The sequence below is a fragment of the Charadrius vociferus genome, unplaced genomic scaffold (genome assembly GCF_000708025.1).
Source record: "Charadrius vociferus isolate BGI_N301 unplaced genomic scaffold, ASM70802v2 scaffold13, whole genome shotgun sequence".
Taxonomy (NCBI): Eukaryota; Metazoa; Chordata; class Aves; order Charadriiformes; family Charadriidae; genus Charadrius; species Charadrius vociferus.
In genome coordinates this window covers 3789379-3816990 of record NW_009647763.1, presented here as the reverse complement: position 1 = coordinate 3816990, position 27612 = coordinate 3789379, and the positions used below count along the sequence as shown (strand labels likewise).

Genomic DNA, 27612 nt, shown 5'->3' with positions numbered 1-27612 from the left:
CCAGTTCTGCAGAACAGCCTTCAGATCCCCCCTCTTCCCCTTCCTATGCTGTCCTGCCTCATTTATGGCCCATACAGCAGTATCCATCCTCACCAAAAAAAAAAAAAAAAAAGCCCAAAATAAAAACAATGTGATCAACTAATATGAAGGAAGTTTTTTTTTTTTTAATACGGACAATACAGTCTATTTTCCTTATCTTCATTTTTGGAGTGCCTGAGCCATCTTAGAAAATTTCCCCTCAGCATTTAGCCTGAATCAAACATGTAGAATTTTCCTAGCAGGGAATATTCCAGTCTACAAAAGGAAAGTTAGGTAAAAGGAAAATAACAGAAATCAGGGCCTGCTACTAGAAAATATGATACAACCTGGACAATGGGAAACACTGTAATACAGGAATCACTGCATCTGCTGAAGCTTGTCACCTCTGCAATGGAGCTGCCAGTTGTTTTGGTTCCACAAAGCAGCGCTATACAGGGTTTTAGGGCAAGAAACAACCCAGAATATTATTTCTAAGGGAAATGAAAGGTGCAATTAGGAGAGCTGGTGGTAAAGGCATCACTTTCCCATCACAGTACCCACAGAGCGCAGTGGGAAAGGCTCGATAGCACAGGCAAGGACAGGACGGGCTCTAAGAGTCGCCCAGCTAAAAAGTTGGTAGGGGGAACGAAGAGGCTTCTGGTCCCTGTCTCGCTGTCCTGCCAGGGGGAAATGTAAATGGGAACAGGCTACTCCTCTGCAGATCGGAAGTAAGGATTTATGAATTACTTAATCCAGAACTTTATCAAACAGCAAGATGACTTTTGGAAATGCAGAAAGACCCATCTGTCTGTTACCTTCTTAGCAAGTTGGAAATTGAAGTAGACTGTATAAGCTGAGGGTCCCAACAGTCTTCCGCACAAAATTCAGTTAAATCTCTGCCTTCAGCAGCTTCTGAATCACAGAAGCCTTGGGAATATAGGAGGACTGGGACACGGGGCCTTAAGAGGTCAGAGCAGAAAACGATGTCTCTTTTTAAGAGAAATTATAAATAGTATTTAGCACCTCCAAGCAGGCAAGTTCATAAGTGAGCCTGCCTGATTGTGGACTGGCTTCTTCGTCAACTTAGTATTCAGGAAAGGGAAGAATTGCCATAGCAACATTCCCATCTTCTGACATGTATCATGCAGATCATGTAGTCAAGGCAGCACAGCACCCTCTCACACATGTGCTCTGTGAACTTTTGTATTCCTGACGATATTAAAGAGAGAAATATGTCTCATGATTGACACATTTGCCTCTGTGTCTTCATGATTCCTTAAAAAAAAATATGGAAATGCTTCCCTTCCCCCATCCTCCTCCTTTGAACTGTTTTCTCTTCTCCATCCCACTGAAATGATGAGAACAGCTCATGCCCCAGATCTGCAGATATATGTTCCTGACAGTAGTCCTACGCTATGCAAATGTGTAAACTGCAAAATGTAGAGGCTTTTAAAAAATTAAGTGTATCCAGCAGAATCTAAATTCTGAGTAAAAGTGCTGAAAGAAACTAGAAATCTTCCAGTACTTGCATAATTAATGCTCCGTTAAACAAAGCCTTACATCCTTTTTCTTTTGTGTGGTTTTTTTCTGTTTGGGTTTTTTTTTTTTTTTGGCTTTGAGTTAGTCTGAAATCTCCAGGCACACATGCCAACCATACCTATGGCACATGCCAATATATATGTTGCCCTATCCGGCAGCTTGCCTGCTGGAGGCAAGTCACCTTCAGATGATGACAGCTTTTTATATCCTTACACCCCCCCACACCCCATTCCTGTCCTTCCCACTACTCCTCGCCAGTGTTCAGGTCACTGTACAAAGCTTTGGTACCTTTACCTTCCCCAGGCAGGCTGAATGTAATGATGTTGTGGTCAGTATTGCTTAATGGTTCAGCTGGGATTACGACTCCAACAAGCTCCCGAGCTTCACCCAGGTTTGAGAACCCTCCCTGCCTTTGTGTACTCCACAGCTGCTCGTTCCAAGAAATAACCATTCAAGAAATTTCTTCTTTATAACTTGTCCCATGGTGACTCTTGACCCCACTGCATACAGGTAGTTGAGGTCTGCCATTATCATAATTTTTGCTGCCTCTCTATGTATTGTGTGCTTAATTGCCTCTTCCTACCCTGTGACTAATAACAATCCTGTTCTGGTAAGTCACCTCTGGAGAAAACGGTTTGCAGCTTAACACCAGTAGCAGAAGAAGAGTGACCTCCCCCTCTTTTATCCCATTACGTCTGTCAGGTGTAAACTCAGAAGCCAAATTGGGAACCGTTATTAAATAAGAATAACTTTATTTTACATAGTACATAAGCTAAGACGATTCTATGTAGGAAGCTAGGCAGGCACTGGTCTGCCTGCACAATTAAACGTCCAGATCATCCCTATTGCCCCGGGCAGGATGGCCAGCAGCTCACCAGCCTTACTCCCAGGGGAAAAGCCACCAGTTTGGAGTTATGGTGGAATTACTGCCCATGTCAAGAATGATACCTTTTACAGCACCTGATTTCTTTCCATGTTAAGCAAGTAACTGCTGTTTGACACCTGTCATTATTTGTTTCTACAGAAGGTCATGTGTGTCTGTGTGTATACCTGTATGTGTGTGTGTGTATATATATATCTGTATGCATGTGTGTGTTTAACTTTTATGTACACAATATACATTAAAAAAGCAAAAAGATATTATGTCCTAGTACTGACTGTACCATACCAATCCCTATATTTAGAATGCACACTGCGGTGATACTTCTCCAGCCTAATTGTAGATGTTTACATTTTAATACACAAGCTATGTATAAAATACCAAACTTGGACATCATGACTAGCTACCATAGAAATCTTATGAAAAAGACGCTATTTTACTTCTGTCTCATTTTACACAGCTCTAAGGAACAGCAAATACCTCCTCTGGTGGGCCACGAAGCCTGTGGCCTACCTTTCAAATTTCCGTACCGGCATTTATTGTGTTGAGGTTCAAATCCCTTTACAGCGGTGGTCTGAACAAGAAAAGGGCACTTAAGGGAATAAGACTACAACTTGCTCTTCTGGGTTACATTAAAATCCATTGATTTCCATCTGTTACTCGAACAAAACAGAGTGCTGCGTATTTGATAAAAATAAAATTGCTTATTTTGGAGAATATACATTAAATATGTTTGATGTTTATGGCCTGTAAATTGGACAGTTCTGTTCATCTTAGAGTTACTTAATCATGCAAGTAAGAGGAAATCGCTATGCTCAAAAGACCTATTTTCACTCTAAGCACAAAAAGCTCTTTCATTACGTCATGAGAAGCGCTACAGAAAGCGTTCCCCCTGCCAGCCCACCTGCCCCCTCCTCACTCAGCAAAGCCCCTGCGCTGAAAGTACAGCACGCGCCCAGGTACTTTTCTAAACAGATGTCAGCAGCTAGACTTTTTTACTTTCCAGGCTAATTTCATTTCCCCTTTGCTCCTCTTGCTTCAGAAAGAGGAGAGGTCGCCACCGCTGTAGGAAGTTGCCCAGTCAAACCTGCAACTGCTTTTTTATTTTTCCTGGGACTTCTGCAATAGTCAGTCCCCAGGTTCAATATTGCAGCCAGACACATTGAAGACACCTGCGCTTCTACAACACATACGAACGTGTTGGGCCAAACACAGTGGCCCAAATACATAATAAAACTCCCAGGTTTCTTCCCTGCAGCACCCGTGATCCAGTTTAAGCAGCTGGCTACAGCAGCATGGGAAGCTTTGGAACACGGGAGCGGCCGGGATACCCTGGCAGCGGTGACTTCTACTAGTACACACTATGCTCTGATGAACCCTCTTTTGCTGCTGCAGATGGAAACCACCCGTCACCAACATTTGCCCTCGTTCACATGAAACATGGGAGCGTTAAAAGTCAGGATGAGTAGCACAAGGCTGCATTCGGAGGCGACCTCACCTACGCATCTCCTGCTGCTTGTTCCTTTACTCCCAGAGCAGGGACACCAAGCCTACCTCGGCGGTGCTAACCTCAGGTTGATGGTCTCTTCAGGACTATACTTTAACTCAAATTTTATATTATAAATCCTTTCAGTGTTCAGTCTAATGGTATCCGAGTCTTCAAAGGTTACCAAAGTGTGTATCAGACCCTTGCAGACTGACCAATCTTTACAGAAAATAAAAGGCGAAGAAGAAATTGCTGTTAGGATTTGAAATAGTCTTTGAATAGCAAATTCAATAGGAAAAATGAACTAAGAAGCATACACCTTATACACGGTCATTAAAAGCTGCTACACGGGAGCCTGCAGAACAGTTAGCCATTTTTCACTCTACTCAGTGTCCAAGTGGCTTTGACTCATGTGGGCAGAGAAGCAGCGAACAAACTCAAAATTAGGGAAAGTATTTGTCATTTTCCTTTAAAATAAGGCAACCGTTGCTACAGAGGGACAGCAAACTATGGTTTTATCACACACAAGCTAAATCACTGACTAAAATAATTTTATTCTGAAATCGTGGCAAAAGTTTGCAAATTACCGCAACCTCTTTGTAAGAGAGTGGTACGGGAACCATGCATGTATATGTTTCGGGGTAGCTAAATGCATGCAGAAAGTGAGGATGAGCTTTCAAAAGCCAAATAGGGGATACAGCTGTTCTGAAATTCACGGCAACTCTGTGGCTAGACTTTCTGACCAGCCTTAAAAAAAATCCCCCCTTTTTTGTGTTCCATACTAAGTCAAGAGAGTATTATTAAGATTGCAAAGTCAGGCATTCAAGAGTGAGGTAATGTCAGAGTTAAGGCCGCCTGTTGAACCTTAATTTGGCCCCTTGTGAGTGTGAATTATGATAGTGCCTTTAATTAGATGATCACAATATTTTTTCCTATGCCTCATTCATAACACATGATGGATGGTGCTCACTGAATGATGAAACTAGATTTTGTTTTTTCCTTGTGGTTCAAGGTGTGGCAGCCTGCCTTATTTACTGCACGCTATATTCTTCCCTGGCAACAAAAGTAATGATTCCTTCACGGAGTTTTCTATGTGGTTTATCATTACAGCTATGACATACTCAACAAACATTACTAATTTAATTTTACGGCAGTCCTCAAGGGAAAAGCTAGGGGTTTTTTTCATGTAGTTTATCTATCTAGAACCTATTCTCATTGCTCAGGTTTTCACAAAGCTTTGCTTCCTTCATATTTATTCTAGGCAGCTTTATTTGCATCAGCTTTGGGGAGGCATTGACAATACCTGGGAACCAAAGTCAGGGTCCCCAGTCTGGTGTGTGCTTTGGGTAGTCATGCCTGGAGAAGGTCCACAGATCAGGGATGGCAGGGAAAATCCTCTTCAGCCACAAGACAGATCATTCCCAAAGTTAATAAACACTTTGGAGAATTACCTGTGCACTACAGGGAAGTGCAGGCTTATTTTTTCTAAAACTTGGACAAAGACAAGTGGATTTTCCTCATAAATTCAGAAGTGTTACTAACATAAATGCTATCCTTCTTCCAAAGACCCAGTTCCACAGCAAGAGAAAAGTAGAGAAAAGTTTTCCAGACACGATTTTTTTTTTTTTTCATAGACTTGCACTTGGAAATAGATGACTTGTTCTGACAAAAAGTTTTCCACCAAAAAAATAGTTCCCCCAAGAGAAATACCTTTCAGGGACAATTTCAGCCAAGATGGTTGAAATTTGGCAAGCTTACAAGTGACTTTTACTTTAGTCATCATTCATCCATCATCTTTCTTAAGAATGATGGATTGTGTAATTCTAAGGGGAATGAACACTGTCTAGAAGAGTGCTCTCTGGGTACACAGGCCCCTAAGTTATTTATATCATGGTTCATACATCATAGGCTGGATTTAATGCTCTAAAATGTTTTTGACTTTAAATACAATGATTCAAACCTCACAGGAGGTGGAGAACTTTTTAAGATCTGAGAAGACAAATTGAGTTCAAACCTTCTTGGAATACTATAAATTTCCTCAAATCAAATGAAACCCACCCCATTTTGTGTCACATATATTGCCTTTGGCTAACATTGCCAATCTCAGGGGCTTAACTGAGATCTACGCTTGATAGTCTACTTTTTTGAGGTGCTGAATATTCACAAATTCACAGACACAAGGGATGACAATTTTTAGTGTCCCTATGCTGTACCTCTGAAAGTGACTCTTCTGTCACTTGGACACCTACCTGTGGACTCGGCTATGTGATTTTGATCTCTGATGTTTCTGGTCTCTTTATATTCTTACTACATTTCCAGTATCATCTAAAATGACACGGTATTAGAAGAAAAACATATCTAGAGCAGGTGCAAAACTTACTGAGAAAGAAGAATCTTTGCAGCAACAGTCAGTTTTTGAGGTCTCAGCCATTCAGTGGTGCAATAAATACAGCAGAGACATTCAGAGTGTGCTCTAGCAGAATGTGTACAGCTGCGTGGCATTTTGGCATTTCTTATTTTTATTTAACACATTCTTTCCATCAGAACGGATTCTTGAATTCAGTGAAGGAAACAATCCCTGTGAAATAGAAAAATTGCAAAAATGTCCTAGGCTTAGCAGCAGAGCGTGAGTTACGCAAGTTCTTCAAATGACAAACAAGTCAACAGGGTTTGTGCTTTGGGCTTCCTACCCTAAGCCGCAGTTGATAATGTCTCACAATGCGATGTCTGTCACCGCTGCTGCTGCTGTTGGGAAGTACAGCCAGATTCCTTAGCACGCTCATTGTCCACCAGCACTTCCATGTGCCACCACAGCTTTCGGAAGCAGTGACATTTTACAGTTCCCAGCTCACTAAACATGACTGAACCCATGTTTTCTTTCTTTCCTGAATTTTGAAAGCCTGATGCAAGTAACAGACATCTTACCACCTCCAATAACAACTATCACAATCAAGCCCTAGTTATCTGTGAACAGAGTAATCGTGTTGCAGTATTACTGCGCATATGTAATGCACAGCTCAGGTCCAGGGGAACAGAACATCCCTAACAAAAGACCACATGGCTACAGCTAATTTGCTTCCAAATTCTGCTGCTGTTGTGTGTCCTGTCCTCTCCCTCTGTGGGACCATCAGAGGAGCTCCTCCTTCTTTATCTGGGCACTTATTTCCATGAACTTTTTAGTACCTTGCCTAGCGTTGAGATCTTTGCAACTCTGATCAAGAAGTTAAAAACTATTGAGAGGACAGGCAGTCACAAAGACGGTATCATCACAGAAGCCTTATTTTTGAAGGAAACCAACCAAAAAGCACATTGCTGAACATGTGCACTGTTTCCTATGACAGCGTGTTCATAAATACAAGCACATTTTAAAAAATACTGTGGAGGCATGGCATGAGTTACATGAGATCAGTTTCCCCCAGAACTGTTCCAGAGCAGAAACATGGTTAAATCATATTAAAACACTGCAGAAATCCCTTTAATAAAAATCACACATTAACATTACACAGCTTTGAAGCGCTCTGCATGTGTTAAAATAAATACATCTAAATACATCAATGAATAAATGTGTGATGTGAATACCAAGACATTTGGATCTTAAAGTTACTTTTTATAAATAATTTCTTGCTGAAAATTATCCCATTCACTTTATTTTAAATTCTAGACATTTTCTGCTTTCTAGAGTTCCTTCTTGACTGTCTGACAATTAAACAGAATCCTGTCAAGTTTAAACGATCGCTAGTATTTTGCAACTGAATTTCTAATACAAACAGGCATAAGTTTAACTTTAAACATTTGCTTACGTGCCTTTCTGAAGTAAAGCTTAAATGCTCTCTGTGGTACAACACTAATGGCTCAGCCCATCTGTTAAGAACTTACACCTTGAAAATGCAAGATCAGGTTTTGTACTAGGGAAGTAAGAAGAAATATCCTCACGTAGAAGTAATATCATCTACAGTTGACACTGGAAAACCTGAAAATGTATCATTCAAATGCCATCAATCCATCCAGAACTTCAAGAATCTGCATGAACAAACAGAAACATGGGGATAATTTGATCTTTATTTAGGTCTATTTAAGAAAAGTTGCATCATATTCAGATAGTCTAATACTGCAAATAAGATTTTACTGGACTGATAAAATTATTAACATCACTGATTTAAGGCAGCTGTTACATAGTGTTACATTAATATTTCAGTCAGATTGAATTCTTCTTCGGATACATTCATGCAATTAACTTCTATTGTATTTTTACACTGTACTTTGAAATATATAAGATTGTTTTGTTTCCCCGTATTAGACCTATCTGGTTAAGCTTTTCTCAAACAATACAGAGAATGGACTCATTGTTCTTCTTGTGAAAAGATTTAATGACTTAATGATTTACTGACTTATTTGATGCAAGAAACGCACGTTGAGAATGCCGTGGAGATAAATATACATCTTATATGTGTATGTCACATGCAAGCATGGAGAAATAGGAACGGAGGTTGAAACATTATTATTATTCTTAGCTAAAATTATTTTCCCTCCATATAAAATCCAAAAATATCCTTGCATTGAGCAGAGGGCCCATTAAACTTCCTCCTTTCCAAAAGATTCCTCTCCATGCCAGCCTCTGTTGGGGATGAGAAATCTTCCATGGAGCCATGAACAATCCTCCATGTTGCCTGTATTGTTCAGTCCAATTTCGGCTTTTCTTTTCCTTCTTCAATACCTGAAAACATATGGAGAGTAGCTTTTAAAAATATCTCAATGAATAAAAATGAAGAGTTTACTTAGAGAGGTTCTTCTAATGCGTTAATCTTTCTTTTCCCCCTATTGCTGTTTCTCCCCTACTTGCTCACATGCTCTTGCATGTGTTACCTCACCTGCTGTGAACAAAAAGAGCATCTGCACACCTGATGGCAGTGGTTGTCCAGTAACGAATCCCACAACCCTCCCTCCCTTCCTCCAGACCATTTTCAAATCAGCCTAACCCCCTGCCGTATGCTCAGCCTTTGACTGCTGCAGGGGTCTGGGAACAGTTAGTTCCCTCACCACCTCTGCTTACCTACAAGCAAAAGAAAGTAGATGTTATTATAGCTGAAGCTAAGCAGCGGACTTTACTTGAAAGCAAGTTTTTAAAGTCGTGTTTCAGAATTCAGCAACTTTGACACCCCCCGATTTCAACACTGGAGTTTTAAATATTTGCAAGTGCACCTCCCTTTTTTTGAGAGTACAAGAACGAAGAATCAAGTGCTGTTGATAGGGTGCCTCTCTCTTCTTGAAACGCCCATGTCGTGTAGCAATATCAGGAGGGCTGAGTTGAGTGTAGGGCTCCTTAAAGAACTTATCCTTGCTGCAGGACTTGTCTCTTTTCTATGCTGAGCAAAGTCTGGGCTGGGCAGCAGATTTTGTTTTTTCTGGCAATGAAAACATTCAGCTATTTCATATGCCTGTTCCTGGACAATGAATTACTATTGGTATCTGACACAAGTATTGTTCTTCTGACTAAGCCCTCTCTGCCAGACATCTCAAATACAAATATTTCTTTTGGAGGTTTTCAGGCCTGCTGCATGCTGGAAAAGAAAGACTTCTACGGACTGAAGGCAAAAGAGAAGCAATGTTTGAGCATGCTGAGAGGAAAATCCAGTCACAAGTAAGATCACCTGCTAATGCAATATACGCATAGATGGTAGGTACACCAAAAGTCACTTTAAAAACATAGTTAATTAATTCCAACATGGGAAACAGTAAGACCCATCTGCAGTTAGAAAGCACGACTGCAGAGCTGCCTTGCTGAAAGAAGCAACACGGACACAAATGGGTCTGCGGATTGCCAGCAGCCCAAGTACAATGGCCCTGGGTGTTGCTGGCAAACCAGTGTAATGGAAGAGCCACAGTTGAAGGTTTAACAACCAAAACAAGAGGCCGGATCCAAAAGATTACAGTGGGTTTACAAGGCTGCTCCAGAGCCAATCTTGAATCTTCTGCTTTCTGCTGGAAGGAACTTTCCCAATATTTTTAAATGAGCTGTTTTATTTGCCTTTTTAAAAGAGCCTCTTTCCTTTCTTCTGAAGCACTCTACTGCAGATGCATCAAATAGTTTGGCAGAAATGCAGATACCCTCAAAACTGTGGACAGACACTGGCTTGTACAAAGGGCAAATTTTTCCTTGCCTACCATGTTTGTGGTTTAACTTGGAAAAACTAACTGCAAATCATTTTGTCAGTAGTGAGGTTTTATTTAATGCATCTCGAGAGGAAAAGGAAAAAAACTCCAAACCCAAACAACCCCCTCTCACCCCAGAAATCTTCTCATGGCAGACTGCTTTAATTTGCAAGCTTACTGCTCAAAAGCCCCTTTTAAATGTACAGTTTTCAAATAATATTTTCCCAAGTCTCTCATGGTGACAGACTGGCATTATTTTACATCTCTGCTGTTTGTGGCGTGCCTGCCATATGCTTCAGGTTAGGTTTATTGAAGTGTTTCAAGCACAGCAAATCAGCAGGTGACTCACGGCATTTTCTGGTTTGCAAGTGCTTGAGCCACAAAGGGATTTGGATCAATGTTCTTTAACCAAATCAAGGAAACGATGGAGAGGATAATAAGGTGGCCACGGCGAACACTGGAAGAGGTTGGAAGAATGATTCGCTTGACGTTAGCTCCTCTAGGGTGGAGGGCCACAAGAACTAGGGATTTTGTTATGCATACTGTGGAATAGTGAGGGAGATTTTCCACCATTTACTTATTCATGGACTTGGTAAGAACATGTGATTCTTCACCACATTATTATTCTTCATACAGGACTTAGGTCAAGTGAAATTATTCCTTGTGGCTGGCTTTTTTAGAGACTTCTTTCCTGAAATAACTTAAATAAGTTAAATAGATGTGTATGTGACATCAAACTGAGGACTGGAAAACAGACTTGAACACTGTGACCAATGATTGCTGGTTCTAGAGCAAAACCAAAAAGACACTATACTCAGGTGCTCATATGAGCAAACAGCAAGTAAAACTGCTTTGAGTTGCTGGCATTAGGTTCTACCTAGTACTGGAGAACTTGTTAAAAGAGATTTGTGTGTACAATACACTACTATGTGAATTTACGGTGTATTAACCAGTGCACACTAGGTTCCCCAAAAGGGGATCCAAGCTGTTCACACAGTCCCAACATGTTATGGGTCCAACAAATGTAATGACAGAATTCCCATGGAACATGGATTTCACTCCAGTTGTGATCTGCCACTGTGCCGATTATGAATGTTGTTTGCTTATTTCAGGCAACCTGATAAATGAAAAACATCTTCCATCGATTTAAGGAACCTACTTTTAATCTTGCATTTGCCTTAATTTCCCTTTTCCTCTACTCAGCAATGGTTGGCCTCGGCAGGGTACATGATGTACAGTCTGCACAGCTATGTTTACCCTGCACTAAAGTGATCTTTCATTCCTATTATATTACATGAACATATTCATTTTCCTTTCCACCTCATACCTGAAAATACTGAAAGAATATATTTTTATTTCTAAGTCTAAGCTTCCCATTAACAGCATTCCCACAGAATGATACTTTATTCTAGCTGCATTTAATGGGTTCATCAACTAATAAGTGGGTTGTAAACCAAGTGGGTTGTAAACCTCTCAGGTAATTGCCAACAGCTCTTAAATTAGTAGTGGAAGGTATAAAAAAGAATACATATTCATAGCTCGTCATGGTCTCCAGCAGCCATTCTGTTCATCTGGCTGCTTTTAAGAGCAAGCAAGCAAGATGTTTCAGTGGAACTTTTGCCATTCTCCTTTGCTTTAGCCAGCTTAAAACATCGACTTTCAGGGGAGCATACTCAAATCCCAGTGGTGTATTTCATGAGTTAATATTCCTGAACCAATACTCACATTTTTGGGTATCCCAGATGTAGTTGTTCAGGACCTCTCCTACCAAGTAGAATATGTTAATTATTACGGTAACAGCTGCAAAAAAGATTATTTTGACACCTGGGCTGAGGTGCTCAAGAAGTGGGTACACCCACACTCCTGTCACGTGGTGGATCCAGCACACCCTGAAACAAAACAAAAATAACAAGTACTGACTCTTACAGCCCTGATTTTCAAAAGCAGATTGAGCTATAGGCTTAGCCACTGTATCAAGAAAAGCAATTCTTTGAAAGGACTGCAAGTTGCAACTGAACTGGAGCACCTAGATGACATCCACCCCAAAAAGACGAAACTATGACTGCCCACATTTTTACTGCTTTGTTTTGAATCTAATGTGAGCAGTTGGACAATTTTCATGTTCTGATGTAGGCAGGTATTTCCTTGCTGCATTTATATTTGTGAGAAATACACACCCCTGCTTCGTGCAGCAGCGTGGAAATTGCAGTACCCTCTGTTCAAGCAGGTCTTTTGTCCAAAGAGCATTCAGGGTTCTCTGGGCTCTCCTACACACCCCAACTCTCTGCTTTCTGCACCGTCCTCCTTTCATTTTGTACAGGTTTGTGTGTTTCTGCTGCTTCTCCTTGCTACAGCTGGCAAGTGTGTCAGTTTTGGGGTTTGCCAGAAAGATGTGGTTCAGCTTCTCTTTGAGAGAGTAATTTCTTCAGCACCTGTGTTTTAGGTTGCTGCTCCTCTTCTTGCAGTTACCTGGTATCATTTAGGACCTAATATTTTTTCTCTAGGTAGGATAAACAATTTTTTTTTAAAAGAAACCACCCAATCAGTGAAATTCTGCCCTGCTCCACACTCAATATACAGTAGGAAAGGAAAAGGAATGATGGTGGTTTGCTGGTGACACAGAGATTTTTAGCATTCAGCTGCACTGAAGATTGTTGGTACGCTAACCCAAGAGACGGGGTGTCAGCTTTACTGCAACGCAGCCTGCAGAAGCACTCCAGGTATGTGGTTTCACTGTGTGTGACTGCAATGGACACCTGCACCCTCTCGGAAAGGACAGCTTTGCGTTTAGATCTGATGTGGAGTGGTAAAGTCAGAGGGAGCAGAAGGAGTCCGTATGTTCCAGAAGGTAGAAGCTAAGAAAGACAAACGCTGCCAAACAACTGAGCAAACATCACAGAGGTTAACTGGGAAAAGTGCTCAGTGAAGACAGGCTGGAGCCCGTCAGCTGCTAAGCTCTCTTCAAGAGTGTAAATCTCTTCCTTTCTGACCCAGCAAGTTGAGGGAGAAGCTCACAGTGGAGCACGGCTAGAGAAGACTCAGCAGCTGCATCGACTATTATTGATGGGGATTTCCGTGTCCATAGATTTGCTTCACTTGCTGATACTTCTATTTCTTTAAGGAAGGCTTCTGATCACTAGATCAACAGTCATAGGCTCCTGAAGGGCTGAGACACAAAAGTTAACCTGAAACTGTTACCATAAATGCCTGTCACACAGAGAGTACAGAATCCCTGTTTAACAACTCTCCATCACCCTGGAAATGTACATGGCTGTCATAGCTTCCCTCTTCCTTAAAAAAGTTTTTATTACAGCCAAACCCTTAACAGTTGGACACTTCACAAAGGAATTTACATGTGTCAGTAAATTAATCTGCATGATCTAAATGCAGATTAAAAATGCTTTCTCCAAATGAGTTCACATATGGAAAATGATCTCTGTACTTTACAGTTCTTTCCCACAACATTCTTCTGTGCCAGAATTAACCTGACAAGAAAACAGTATCTGTGAAAAAACAAAGGGTTCCTGTGTAACCCATGGTAACAGGGGGATACCATGTCCCTCTTGATGGAAGAAAAAGGTGGGACAGTTGGGTAGAAGGTAATGCGACATCCTCTACACCCAGGTTGGCTTAGCAGGGAGTATCTATTATTGGCTAATGTTTTTCATTTTCATTTGCTTTTGTTTTATGATCATTCTGCGAAAAGCAAGCTCCAAGGAAAAAGCTTGTAAAAACAGCCATTGCTTATTTTTCACTTCTTTTCTCTGATGTGATGAAACTGCCCAGCACTATAACGTACCTTTACAGAGGGACTTTTCAAGGAACCTTCTAAACTGCACCTACGGAGCCAACTTCATGAATCAAGCAGAAGTGGCACTTACTAGAATGCATTTATACTGGAAAGAGGAAATATTTTCTAAATCCAACCAATGAGTCACCAATGAGCTCCTGACTGTCAGCGATCTCTGGTTAATCCAGGGTCGTTGAGTACAGCTCATGCACTCTGTCCTCTGCTGCCCAGCACAGGAGCCCATTCATTGTGTGGTGGCACTGCCCTTGTGTTCAGCGTAGCTGTTGTACACCCATCCCCGGTGCAGCCACATCGTAGGAGCTCACGCTTTGAGCACAAAAGGTACTGAGCACCACATGGGAGACAACAGTCCCAAACCCACCTGATCAGCTGCCCTGATCTTCCTTCAAATGAGCTGTACCACGCCGCTCACTACTTTGGGATGGAGTAATGTTAGCCTTCTCTCCACTGAGCAGTGACACACTGACTATTCCTGCATTGTCTGTACCACTAACAGGAGCAGCAAAGGGATGACTGCTGCCATGGAAACATCACCTGATGGCCTTTCTTAGTGGGTTTGTTCCTGCTATCTTGACGTCGCACAATAAAGGGCTGATCAACCGTAGGCATAAAGCTTCCACACAAGATTGCTGATTACTAATGTTAATGAATACCTTCAATGTTGCAATTCTAGCACTCATTATTCTTGTCCAACCTCATTATTAGATAAGCACGGGGGAGCATGCATTAAGATTTACTTAGGAGTGCAAATCTAGATCCAATTTAAGACCCTCTTATTGAACAGGTATAAAAAATGGGTCATTTAGATAAAAATAAACTGAGGAGAAAAAGTTTAAGCTAAAACTGGACTGGCTACTTTGAAAAGATAAAATTAACTTGAACCTCCCTGTTTTTTGGTTCCATGGCAGACCATGTATACATTACCATGTGTTTTCAAAGACGAATGTTACAGGTCATTGAGCTCATTTATCCATTTGTTAGAACTGGTAAGAAAAGAAGGAATGGAAATATTCACACATTGTATGCAAATTAAAACGTCTGTTAAAGAAAGTGGCAATTTTCGGGAATTTTCAACCAGCTGGTCTAGAAATCAGGAAAAGCTATTTGAAAACACACAATGTTGCTTCTCTTTAAAAAAATCTGTCAAAAATCTGACTTTGTGGCTGTTTTCCACTTCTAGTATACAGTAGATGTTGTGTAACTCTCCTATCAAAATAATCAGGAGGAAATGAAAACTACGCAAAGAGGACACACGTACCTTTATTCTTTAGCTATAGATGTTTTGTTAATGAGGGAAAGTAACTACAAAAAATTGTGTGAACCTTGCGATTTATGTGTAGTCTACCTGTTGCTTTGAGCTATTACAACAGCACGTGTGAAATCTAGTCCTGGTACAAGCAAGCTCAACAGGTGGATGCAATGGTAGATAACCACAACACCCAAAAGGTTTGACAATGGGAGCCATGTTGCAGAAAATGGCTGCTCCTTCACGATGCCTGCTCTCAACTACAGGATTTTGAATACACTTGCACAGGCATCACAGCTTGGAGGCACACTGTGGTCTGAACTCTGAGAGTCTCCACACATTTGCTGCCCAAGTTGAGTCCTTCAGCGAAATCTGCAGCCAAACAACAATCAGTACTACATATTCTGGAAACAGGAACTACTAGATGAGGGGCTATGTAACTTTTCAAAAGCAATGAATGAGAGGACCCAGAATAATAATGCATGTCATAAAATGGCTGACTCATAACAGAAGCAGCACTTCAACAGAAGTCAGAGACAATAAATTAAAATCGGATAAAGGAAGTATCTTTTTGCATGATACCTAATTAACCTCTGGAATGCTCTACCCTATCTCTCAGTGATACATCAAGGTATTAAAAAAAAGTTGTCCTGTGCAACCTGCTGTAGGTGACCCTGCCCTGGCAGGGGGGTTGGACTAGATGATCTCCAGAGGTCCCTTCCAACTCTGACCATTCTGTGATTACAGAAGACAAAAGGAAAACTAGGGAAAATGTGGGCCCACTGTTGAACGAGACAGGTGCCGTGGTGACAGATGATGCAGAGAAGGCAGAGTTGCTAAATGCCTTCTTCGCTTCTGTCTTCACTGTTTGGGCTAGTCCTCAGGAGACCCAGACTTTACAGGTAACAGAGAAAGTCTGGAGGAAGCAAGACTCCCTTGGTTGACGAGGAGCAAGTTAGAGATCAGTTAGATAAACTGGATTACACAAGTCCATGGGCCCTGATGGAATGCACCCTCGGGTGCTGAGGGAGCTGAGGGAAATCATTGCTGGGCCGCTCTCCATCATCTTTGAAAGGTCCTGGAGGACAGGTGAGGTGCCTGAGGACTGGAGCAGTGTCACTCCAGTCTTCAAAAAGGGCAAGAAGGATGACCCGGGAAACTACAGGCTGGTCAGCCTCACCTCCATCCCTGGAAAGATGATGGAACAGCTTGTGCTGGGTATCATCTCAAAGCACCTGGATGAAAAGAAGGTTATCAGAAGTATTCAACATGGATTCACTAAGGGGAAGTCGTGTCTGACTAATCTGATAGCATTTTATGATGAAGTGACTAGATGGGTGGATGAGGGGAGGGCAGGGGATGTTGTCTACCTTGATTTCAGCAAGGCTTTCGACACTGTCTCCCACATCATCCTCACAGGCAACCTTAGGAAGTGCGGGTTAGATGAATGGACAGTGGGGTGGATTGAGAACTGGCTTACAGATAGAGTTCAGAGGGTTGTGGTTAGTGGTGCAGAGTCCAGTTGGAGGTCAGTAACAAGTGGTGTCCCTCAGGGGTCAGTACTGGGTCCAGTCCTGTTCAGTATATTCATAAATGATCTGGATGAAGGGACAGAGTGTACCATCAGCAAGTTTGCTGATGACACAAAACTGGGAGGAATGGCTGACATGCCAGAAGGCTGGGCCTGGGGAGGAATAACCCCATGCACCAGTACAGGTTGGGGGCTGATGTGCTGGAGAGCAGCTCTGTGGAAAGGGACCTGGGAGTGCTGGTGGACAACAGGATGACCATGAGCCAGCAATGTGCCCTGGCGGCCAAGAAGGCGAATGGCATCCTGGGGTGCATCAAGAAGAGTGTGGCCAGCAGGTCGAGGGAGGTCATCCTCCCCCTCTACTCTGCCCTGGTGAGGCCCCGTCTGGAGTACTGCGTCCAGCTCTGGGCTCCCCAGTTCAAGAAAGACAGGGAACTGCTGGAGAGGGTCCAGCAAAGGGCAACAAAGATGATTAGGGGATTGGAACATCTCTCTTATGAGGAAAGGCTTAGGGACTTGGGTCTCTTTAGTCTAGAAAAAAGAAGATTGAGGGGGGATCTTATTAACACTTACAAATACTTAAAGGGAGGGTGCCAGGGGGATGGGAGCAGTCTTTTTTCAGTGGTGCCCAGTGATAGGACGAGGGGTAATGGGCACAAGCTTGAACACAGGAAGTTCCATCTTAACATGAGGAGGAACTTCTTTACTTTGAGGGTAGTGGAGCACTGGAACAGGCTGCCCAGAGCGGTGGTGGAGTCTCCCACTCTGGAGACATTCAAAACCCACCTGGACGCTGTCCTGTGCAACATGCTGTAGGTGACCCTGCTCTGGCAGGGGGGTTGGACTAGATGATCTCCAGAGGTCCCTTCCAACCCTAACCATTCTGTGATTCTGTGACTCTGTGAAAAAAGTTTTGAAGTATACAAGTTTGGAAGTCTACTTAGTCTACTCCTCTTCTCTGGGCTGTACCGTGCAACTGTAGCAAGCTTCTGAAGTCAGGAGACTGTACCCGCAATAAGAACGTGTACAGTTATGCTTAAGTTGCAAGAGTACAACGTATATAAACCATCAAGGCTGAAGGATCCAAGCCCTTATAGGTTGGTTATTCTTGATAAATCTTCTCCTGAAGCATTCAATATTAGCTACAGCTAGAGCCTGGATACATGACGACTCTGATCTACTATGGCAGTGCCTTTCTGGTTCTTGCAGCAGCAAATCCTCTTCCACATCTTCTGTGCTGTTCAGGTTTCCAGTGACTGGCAGAAAGGAAGGCTGAATCTTTGGTCCCAAGCAAATCCTAGGCCAGTTCCTTGTTGTGGCTACTCTTTACCAAACAACAGAACATGGGCATTTTCTATGCTTTTATTTTATGATCTTTCCTAGCATCACTCTCTTCCTTTTCCACAGAAAGCGAGAACTTTACCCAGAACTATTAAATTGTGGAATGTCTCCCAAAGGAGGTGACAGGCTTACAGCAGTTGAGTCATTCAAAGCTTGAACGAACAAATCATTTGTGGTTATAGAGTAGGGACCAACCCTGTGCTTTCAGAGGCAGAAGCACAGTAACCCACACTAAATCTGTTCTACTCTTGGTTTCTAATACTGATTGAAGTGATATGAGGCACATTTTCATAAATCCTTATGATTTCTATTTTTTTTCCCCACCAAAACATAGGACAACTTGTTTTGTATCTCATCAGAATTGTCACGTTCTCAGCCACCTTAAGATGCAGAGCACCTATAATGCCAGCCAACCAGGCGAAAGTCACCTACACTAAGAATGTAAATTGTTTAGAAATTTTAAATACGAAAAAATAAGTTCAATAAACAGTCATCAGTTAAAAAATAAAATCAATCATCTCATGTTCCAGTTTCTTATGCTGGTTTCTTCCCATTGATCTCAGTGGTGCTGAACAGTATGTGGGTCATAGGACTGCTCTACTGGTATGGAGTGGTTTATGCAGTCAGAAGAAGACAAGTCCTGGAAAACTGCAGCTGCAAACAATGTCACATACAAAAGTTACTCAGCATGACATGGTGCGGGCATCCTCTGGATGAACAAAGCTTAGCAGAAATTTGTGTTTATGTACAGGTAGCTAGAATGATAGAAACTCCACAGATTCACTGCAAGGTATTGTCATCTTTGGAAGTCATCTATTTTGATAAATAATTTTTCATTTTAAATATAGTAATGGTTGCTATGCCTTCTTGAGCTGTATTTTAAGGAGCTGCACAAGCGTGAATGTATTATCCATGCATGTCATCTGTGGTTGTACTGTTGCTTTGACTGAAACATTTGAGGATGTGGAGGTGGAGTGGAGCCAGAATCTAACAGTCCATAATGGCTATGTCAGACCTAACAGGCTGAGGATCCATGCAGACTTCTCTCGCTGAAAGCATTTCTGCTCTCCCACCCTTCTTCTGGGTCAGGTACAGGGGATGCTAATCTTCTTCTGACCTATTTCTGCTGCTTCTCCTTCTTCCTACTCTTTCCTGTTCTGAGTAGCTCTGGCTCTTTTCTCTTTTCTCCTCCTCTGCATTGTCTCATCTGTCACCCACCTCTCCATCAGCCTTCCACTCTGATTTCAAAGCCTGTCTCTCCCTCCCCCTCCCAGCTTTTCCCACTTACTTGCATGATTTCAGCTTTCAAGCTGATGTGCGAGCTGCACATTTCCTTACCCATTTCTCTTTTAACCCATAGTTCTAGTTCATCTCTTTTACTTGCCAAGGACTTTTCACTTGGTTTTCCTGAATTACTGATTCCTCTGATCTCTGTTGAACTTCTGTCCCCAGTGCTGACTTCCGAAAGCATTCGTGACTCCCTCCCTAAATACAGATGCTCAGCACACCCTAGCACAGCCATGATGTGTCTCTCCTGCTCCATCAGCACCAGCCACCTCAGAAATCTGGTTTCTTAATCCTGCCCTTCTTTATCGATACAGCTGTCAATTCCCACCAAGTTTCATGCTCTAACTCTCCACACCTCTCTTCTGAATGTCAAGGTTTGTCCTAGCAGTCTGCACCCTTATCCCTTTGCCAACATCTGCTCTTTCTGATCTTCCTCTCCTTCTATGGAGAATTGCTAGTGGAAATCCTACAGCAAGGCTGACAGCACTGATATCAAATTCATTCCAAATTCTCGTGTACATTCCTTTCTTAAATTCGTTCGAGAAGAATTCAGCAAATTACTCCATCTAAACGCTCACCCTCTGCAAATCTAAATAACTCTCCTAAAATCACTTCAAGAGAAACTTTATTTTCAAATGAAAGTTTAAGGGTACCTGAGCTCTTTAAGCAGATTTATCAAAGAATGAAAGAATGAATCAAGTCCAAGCTTGGCACATGTGGAGGCAGCTCCTAGTGGATTTGAGATAGCAACAAGAGAGCAGATCAAGCCTTTTGTTCCCAAACACGTAGCCCAGCATGACTACAGCAGTGGAGTCAAGTTCTTAGGGCCTGATTTTTTGGCATCCTCAAGGGCTCAAAAGCAGAGGGAACAAGAAAACCATTTTAAATAAACGTATTTGTCTCAGTTTATTTTAGGGACATATTAGGCTCTGATATTAGTTACCATGAGGTCATTCTTATTACAAGGAGCAACACATTTCTGGCTCTTTTCTGTTCCTTGACAACTGACTCCATACACCCATTGGCAGTATTTTCTGGTAGTACTGGCAAGCTCTTGGGTTTTCTTAGCACTGTCTAGATTTAACAATTCAATACAAATCGTGACCTTTTCAAGCCATGCTAAATAAAGCCAAACGGCCTTTCCCGTCTTATCCCATGGCCTTGATACTGAAAGCCCATGTATGGTCTGCGACAGGCAATGCAAGTCTGTGAATGCTCTTCTGGGCACAGTTCCTTAAAAGCAAGGGAGAGCTCCCCCTCACAGAGAGCACATGAGCTAAGTGTGCCTAATCTAATGCTCTCTGACCGAAGGGAGAGAATGCAATAAAAAGAAAGAAAAATAGAAAAAGGTTTTACTCTTCAAGAAAAGATGTTTCTCAGATATCTCTGAATAATGCTCAGAGGATATCAAGTTATTTAGTTATGTTCTTCCAACTTCAGTGATTTTATTCAGAATTGTTTGCCTGTTTTCTCATTTACCAAATATATATAACAAAAGCTTGCTACTCCACCATCTCTTCCATACGTGAAGGATTCAGTCACATATGAAAAAAAGCCTGAAGCTCTGCTTTACTGGGAGCTGAAAAAATGCATTAACAGAATCCAACCCAAACAACATCCTCCTGTATGCTCCTTTACAGTACAAAAGTGTGACATGATACATATATCAAATAGCACGGTAAGAAGATTTCAGCTGAGGTGGGGACAGAGTTCAAAATTCAAGGGCAAAACATAGAGAACATCTGATTAGCAACTATCTCCACTTTATACTGAGACAGTTGCAGTGAAAACACTTCTGCTGAGGGAAAATTGATGTGAGGAGAAGGACAAATTATCAAGCAGCAGATCCCTAACTTCTAGGTAAAAAAACATAAACCAAGAACTAAGCCCCACCAGGGGAGCCATGGACAACCAAAAGTACAAAGGAAGTAAGTTCCACCAGGCAGTATGTAACTAGGTCATTTGCAGATGTAGTCTCATTTTAATGCACTGTGCTGACCTTGAGGGGTCTAAAGAGTACACCAAGAAGGGCAACAAATCCAAATTAAGTAATTCTAAACCCTCTAAGTGATTAAGATCTCTGCTTCAATGTGGTCACTTAGCAGCAGGAAGATTGTGGACCTCAGCTGTGAAAGGCAGGCACACTCTGACTGAGAGGGATGAAAAGCCCCCCACTTTTCCTACTTTCTGGTAGGTTTTCCCAAGCTGCGAATGTCAGATACATTGTATTGATATCATTGAGCCAAGATTTGTCCTGCAGTCTAAACCAGATCTTGGATAGAGGCTTCAATAACACTTGTAGGCTGAAGACATGCAGAACTTGCAGATGATGGCACAGTGTAGCCTGTGTCTGCCTCCAGTCTTCCCCAAAGACCTTCTTTCATAAAAGTAGAAGGAGAAATGGGCTGTAAGTGCAGAATTTAGCAGAATGACCTTTAGGCTGAATAAGTAATTGTCTCACACCACCTTTAGAGAAATCACAACTTGGAAGTAGGTGAGTCACTTGAGAGTAGCCCTGTCCATTTTGGAAATAATGTACATGTAGGCAAAACCAATAAACAGCAAAAGCAAAGGGAGCTGACCATAGACTGTAACTGGGTATCTGCTTAGTAGTTAATTTCTTAATGTAGAGCCTTCTTCCCCTGCTTTGCTTGTCCTCCAATTTCCTTTTACCTTTACTGTAGCTGTAGGATGTAGATGCACTGTAGTAGGCAGGATCAAGCCATGAGTATCACACTGATACAATAACAGCTTCTTGAAAGATTTTAAGACACCTCTGGTTTATTTCACTTGCAGAGCTGGATTGTTTCAATTTTCTGTTTCTATTGAATACTATTGCGTGTGCCTACTCAGGTGACCTCGAGAAAACAGGAGTTGCCATAGAAAGTCAGATCCCAGGTACAGTAACTCGGCCAACCTGTCTCTAGGCACCCTTCAGAGGAAGGTTGAGAAATACCACAGTTATGCATTATTATATATGGGTTAAAAAGAAAAGAATTCCTTTCTCCTGAAGGAATCATTACGTGCCTTTTTGCATGAGGCTGTCCTTGTCTTACAATTGCAAATATTACTACTTTTTAAGAAGGATACATAGGTTTATAAAAGCAAATGGCAGAACGTGACTGTTGTCCTGAGACACAACATCCCACTTCACTGGTGTTGTGAGGTGAGAAGAAAGAATATGAGAAGTAAACAAGGGGTCATGAAATGTTTGCAGAAAAGATAAAGGATATGTGGTATCAAAGAAGCATTGTAAATAAAACAAAAGTTTACTGAAAAATAAAATGCTACAATGACCAAAGTAAATTAACTCTGTCACGTAAGTCAGGTGCTTGAACAGAAACTGCCCAAAGACTTAACTTAATGTTGTGTAAGAAAGGTTATTTCTGTTTTAGTTTAATTTTTCACAAACATTTGAATTTTTAAAAACAAACTTCAGAGTGTTTGGATTACTGGCTTATTCTGTAATCAATTTTACAGAAAGAAGTTATGAACTAGCAAAGAAAAAAGACACCATTCTATCGTTTCTGTTGCCACTTAAATACTGATGCAGGAAATCATTTGCCTATTCTCAATTTTATTTGATAGAACAAAAACCCTAAGCAATAAAACTAAGGTCCAATAAAAACATTTAGCTTGAAAAAAGGTTGAAAAATGTACCCTTGGAAAGACCACTGCTTACATGGGATTGTTCAACAAATTCCTGTTGTGTGAGGTTTGGCATATACTTTCTAAAAATATAAGCATCTGGGGAAACGAGACAAAGCCCAGGTCTTGGACCAAACGAGGCATGCAGCGTGAATCTGTTAGCGATTATATCCATAATGAAATATGTGCCCAAATTTAGCAGTACAAAACCCCCAATACAATATGAAAACACAGCGTGTACAGCCCTTACCACAAAATATAGCCAACAGCGAAGGTGCACACTGCAGCCAGTCCACAGGTCCTGCTGGGATACTGATGATGTGTTGTTCTCATCTCGATTAATACAAAGGGCAAAACTGTTGTATGCTGAAAAAACCAAAACAACGGGAAAAACAGGTGATACAAATGATTCTCACTGCATTTCCATGCTAGTTCTACAATAAGAAACTTAATCACAAAAACCTGAAGACAATTTCTGGATGGTTGGAAAGACAAGGTAAAATTACTCTACAAAGTTGATCAATAACCCAAACAATATTGTTGCTGTAACATCCAATTGTTCGAGAGAGCAGAGGAAAACCGAATGAGCAAAACATGCTTTTCCTTTTGTCCAGGAATCCAAGGCAGATACTCAGTGAGTAAAAAGGGGATGTGGCATGAGGGGACATGGGTCCCAGTCCCACTTTGGCCTTGCAGGTGCTTTTTATCTTTGCCACATCACTTTGGCTGTTTTGACCTTTCAAGTTGAGAAGCAACGCATCTGATTTTTAGAGACTCTAGACACACAAACAATGCCAAATGAATGAATATAAATGTAAGTATTTAATGCTTCTCAGAATTAGGTTTAAATGTATCTCAATCTGGGGACTTGAAAACAGGGGACCTGTTTTCAAATGATAGCCTCAATACCTCTGTTCCTCCATCTGTAAGATAGGAGCAATTATCTTCAGAAAGGTGTTGTGAATCTTAATTTGCTAGTTGTTGTGCAAAATGGTTTTAGATTCCCAAATGAAACGTATCAAAGCCAAAGCTGTAAAAACCATTTTCAGCCACTTGTCTTTATTTAGCTGTGAAACTCCTTATTTTGTCATTTTTCCATACATATTTCCTACACTGCCCCTTCTGAGAAGGTCTGTTCATCCAATTAATGTCAGAAGCATGAAAAATTGCATCTAGCCTGCCCTCAGCACTCGATGTCTAGATTTCAGAGTGCTGGCAGGCATGAAAATATACATAAGCGAAGCACAAACGTGACAGGAAATAAACCCCATTATTTCTGAATACACTGCTCACCTAGGACCAGCATTATTGGTGACTCCAGAAACACATCTTGCCTTGCCACCACAGGGCCAAGTTATTGTTGGTGTATAAAGGGAATTACTTTGGTTGAGAGCTTGGCTCTGGGGCTTGGTGTTACGGCGACTGCGAACTCTCCTGCGCAGTTCACTGGGAGGTCTGCAGGTGCAAGGATTGCAAGGGCAGCCTAAGCCTTAAACCAGGTTCAATCCTTCCCCGAGCACTTGATCTCCAACTGGAAAAGAAAGTTATGGCTCACGTTGGCCACGTTCTGCCATCAGATGCACACATGTAGTTCTCAGGGGAGCTGGAGGGTCAGATTTGTAAGTTTGTAAGAATTCTGCTGTAAACCCACGCCAATTTTCACCAATGTGAAGGCAGAACAGACATGGAGTCAAAATATCCTTGCATGGATAAGAGATCCAAATGAGAGGAAATAGAACAGGGTCTGAGCCTTTAACAACTGCAGAGAAGGAAGAAATATTTGAATGGGAAATGATAAGATAATGGAAATTCTCTGGCTCAGAGATGTAACGTAATTTGAATTGGATAACTGCTCTGATTTTCAAGGCATTAGTAATTAATGACCAGCATTTGGAGAATGTCAGGTGGATAATAAAGCAGTTAGGGGAGCTTTCAATTTCTTCATCTTTTAACAACTTGTTCCGCCCCCATCCCTTTAAACAGTATAAATCAGCATCAAGGGAATGCATATTTTACATGGGGCCTGCAATAGAGGTGCCCACTACTAGATGAGAGGCCTATAAACTGTGCAGGATCTTCAGAGTCCATTAACAGGGACTGACAGCAAAGCAAGCCCTGGAGATTCACCTGTATGTCTTACATCTGTATGGAAAAGGTCTTCAGGCAGAGATCAGTACCTCACTCTGCAGAGCCCCCAAAGCAGGGTAGCTGGAGGCTGTGCAAACAGAGGCTGTACAATCATCTCCTGCCCTGCCTCCATAACCTCTTCAGAGAAAAAAACAGAAGATGACAAAGACTTTTAACTCCAAACCCCACCCTTGATATTCCTTGTATGATGTATTTTTGTGATCTAGTCACTTAGTATTAACTCTTCGCTACACGGATGATGGTTACAGAGCTTGTGAGCTCCATTTCTCAATTGAAATGTTTACGCTTTAGATACTGCTTGTTGATGTGCTCTTCATTGAGGATAACAACTCAACAGCTTGCCAATTAAAAAGTAGTTAAAATAATTTCAGCAATCAACCCTTAATCTGGAGTCCTCTTCTCCTTTCCCTCCTCCCAGTTCCTGTGGTTATATAATAAAATAGGTCATTATTTTCCTAAATTCTCCCTTCTGCTCTTTTCTAAAGTAACGGGGGGCGGGGGGATGGCAGGGAGAGGATAATGAGCTGTATCACTGAAGAGTTCATGTACAAAATCCTATCAAAAGTAGACTGTAATTAAAGAGAGCAAATCAAGAGATGTATCTTTAATCTTCATCTGTTATAGCAAATGTTGATGCTACCTGCAAACATGGCAGTTTTACAAATCCAGAGTATGACCTTTGGTTTAAAATGTTCTAGTGAAACTGCCACCCTAAAAAGCTGTTTCAGATGTTTTACCCAAACTACAACCAAGATAAAATTTCCCTTTCCTACATTTCAGGGCCTCCAGAAACCTCAATTTAAAAAATTTAATTTTGTAGGCAGGGATACCTTCTGTCAAACAGTGCCAGTTAAAACTCTGGCACTATAAATACCAAATTTGAATCGGACTGACACCTGGACTGAAGCCTAGTGAAGGTGAGCAGCGGTCAAATGTGCTTAGAGTGGGATCCATCAGGGCTGGAACGCTGTAGGAGGCCATAGATACCCTGTAATGTTTTTGCCACCTGACCTCTGAATAAACTTGGGCCAATGGGAATCTGAAGCTTAGGGAGAAAATAACATTGATGCTTCCTTGACCTGCTTGTTAAAGATCGCACCATGCTGATCAAAGATGCCCGACTGGTATCTCTGGGAATGACCCCTTTTACTTACTGGCAGACTGGAGGACAGCATAACATTTCTCACCTTGTTTGTGAAAGTATCTCCAGGGGCTTACTTGAGAGAAGACTAAGGAATGAGGAAGTTCAAGTAACAAGGAGGTTTAAATGATGAGGATGATTAGCTGAAGTTAACAGCTTTCCAGTAGTTGTTATTTTGCACCATTTAAAGTCTTTAAGAAAAGGGCAAATTTAAAATTAAGAGTATAATGACTAGTATAGTATTATAATAGTAGTAAACTATGCTAGCACTAGTAATCAATGCTATATTAATAAGGTATTTTTATTATGGACTAAGTGTTTACAAGCAAAGCTGCATTTTTACCTGGACAGCTTATTCTGCTCCCACTAAGACCAGCTGCTCCTGTGAGACAGTTTTGCCTGTACAGCTGTTGGGACATTAGAGACTTGGGCTGAGCAATGCTGTGGGTACGTCAGGGAGCACCCTCTCCATCAGCTGGGAAGGTGACACTTGCTGCACTTGTGCTCTGGGGTGACCGAAGGCTCAGGGTAGCCCCCAGCCCTGTTGGGGCAGCAGCGAGGGAGCTAATGAACCCTACTGTTAGCAGGAACTCTCAGCTTGGGCTCAGTAACTCCATCTACTAGCAAGAAAATGTATCCTGTTGGCTTCTCCTGCCACAACCGAAGTGATGCTTGCCAAGGTGCCCTCCTGGCCACAAACCCCGTTTCTCCGGAGTGCCAAGACAGTGACCCTCAGACCCATTTTTAATCCCTCTCTGAAGGGATCCAGCTGCCAAGGCTGTCTTGTGAGCTGATGCGCGACAGTAAACCCCTGTTACCCGGCCACAGCATCGCCCTGCTCAGACCCCTCGTGCCCTGTCACTGCCTGTCCCTGCCGTGGGGGAGGCAGCTTTGACAGATCTTTATGCTTGCTAGGTGTGCTAGCAAGTGCTGGTCTCTGCAGAGCAGCAAGCTCCAATTTCGTCCCCATTTTGTGTCCACCACACGATGAGGTCCCATCACCTATAAGTGGGGAAGAAATTGGAGCTTGCCAAATCTTCAACTGCTGGTAACGATGCATGAAAACAGACAGAAAACAGCTCAATGCACAGAGCTCAGATGCAATTTGCAGGACGGTTATAATATGGAGAATTTGATCCAGAAAACACTCTGGAGACTGACTCCAAAGGAGCAACCTCAGAGTGAAACTGAATTTGCATATGCTGCAAAAAAAGCCACCCCGAGAGCTGCAGGTGGATTAATTCCTAGAACCACTGCCACAGCTTTCTGAGAGAAACTCCGCTCACTAATACTCTTTAAAAGATATTATGAAAATACGTACCACCCCCCACATGGTATATATGTGCCTAACGACATCTGAGACTGGAAAATCACGTTACAAATAGG

General features: G+C 41.9%; 1 protein-coding gene across 1 annotated transcript in view; it reads right to left on the bottom strand.

The window, feature by feature from the left end:
* Positions 1 to 7964: 7964 nt before the first annotated feature.
* AIG1 (androgen-induced 1) overlaps positions 7965 to 27612 on the bottom strand; it is a 93535-nt gene continuing 73887 nt past the window's right edge. Inside the window, exons 4-6 of the mRNA XM_009882340.1 lie at positions 23188 to 23303; positions 11799 to 11962; positions 7965 to 8637 (exon numbers count right to left, since the gene is read on the bottom strand). Of these exons, the coding sequence (XP_009880642.1) occupies positions 8600 to 8637; positions 11799 to 11962; positions 23188 to 23303 (318 nt within the window). The 3' untranslated portion in view covers positions 7965 to 8599. The remainder of the gene's footprint in view (positions 8638 to 11798; positions 11963 to 23187; positions 23304 to 27612) is intronic.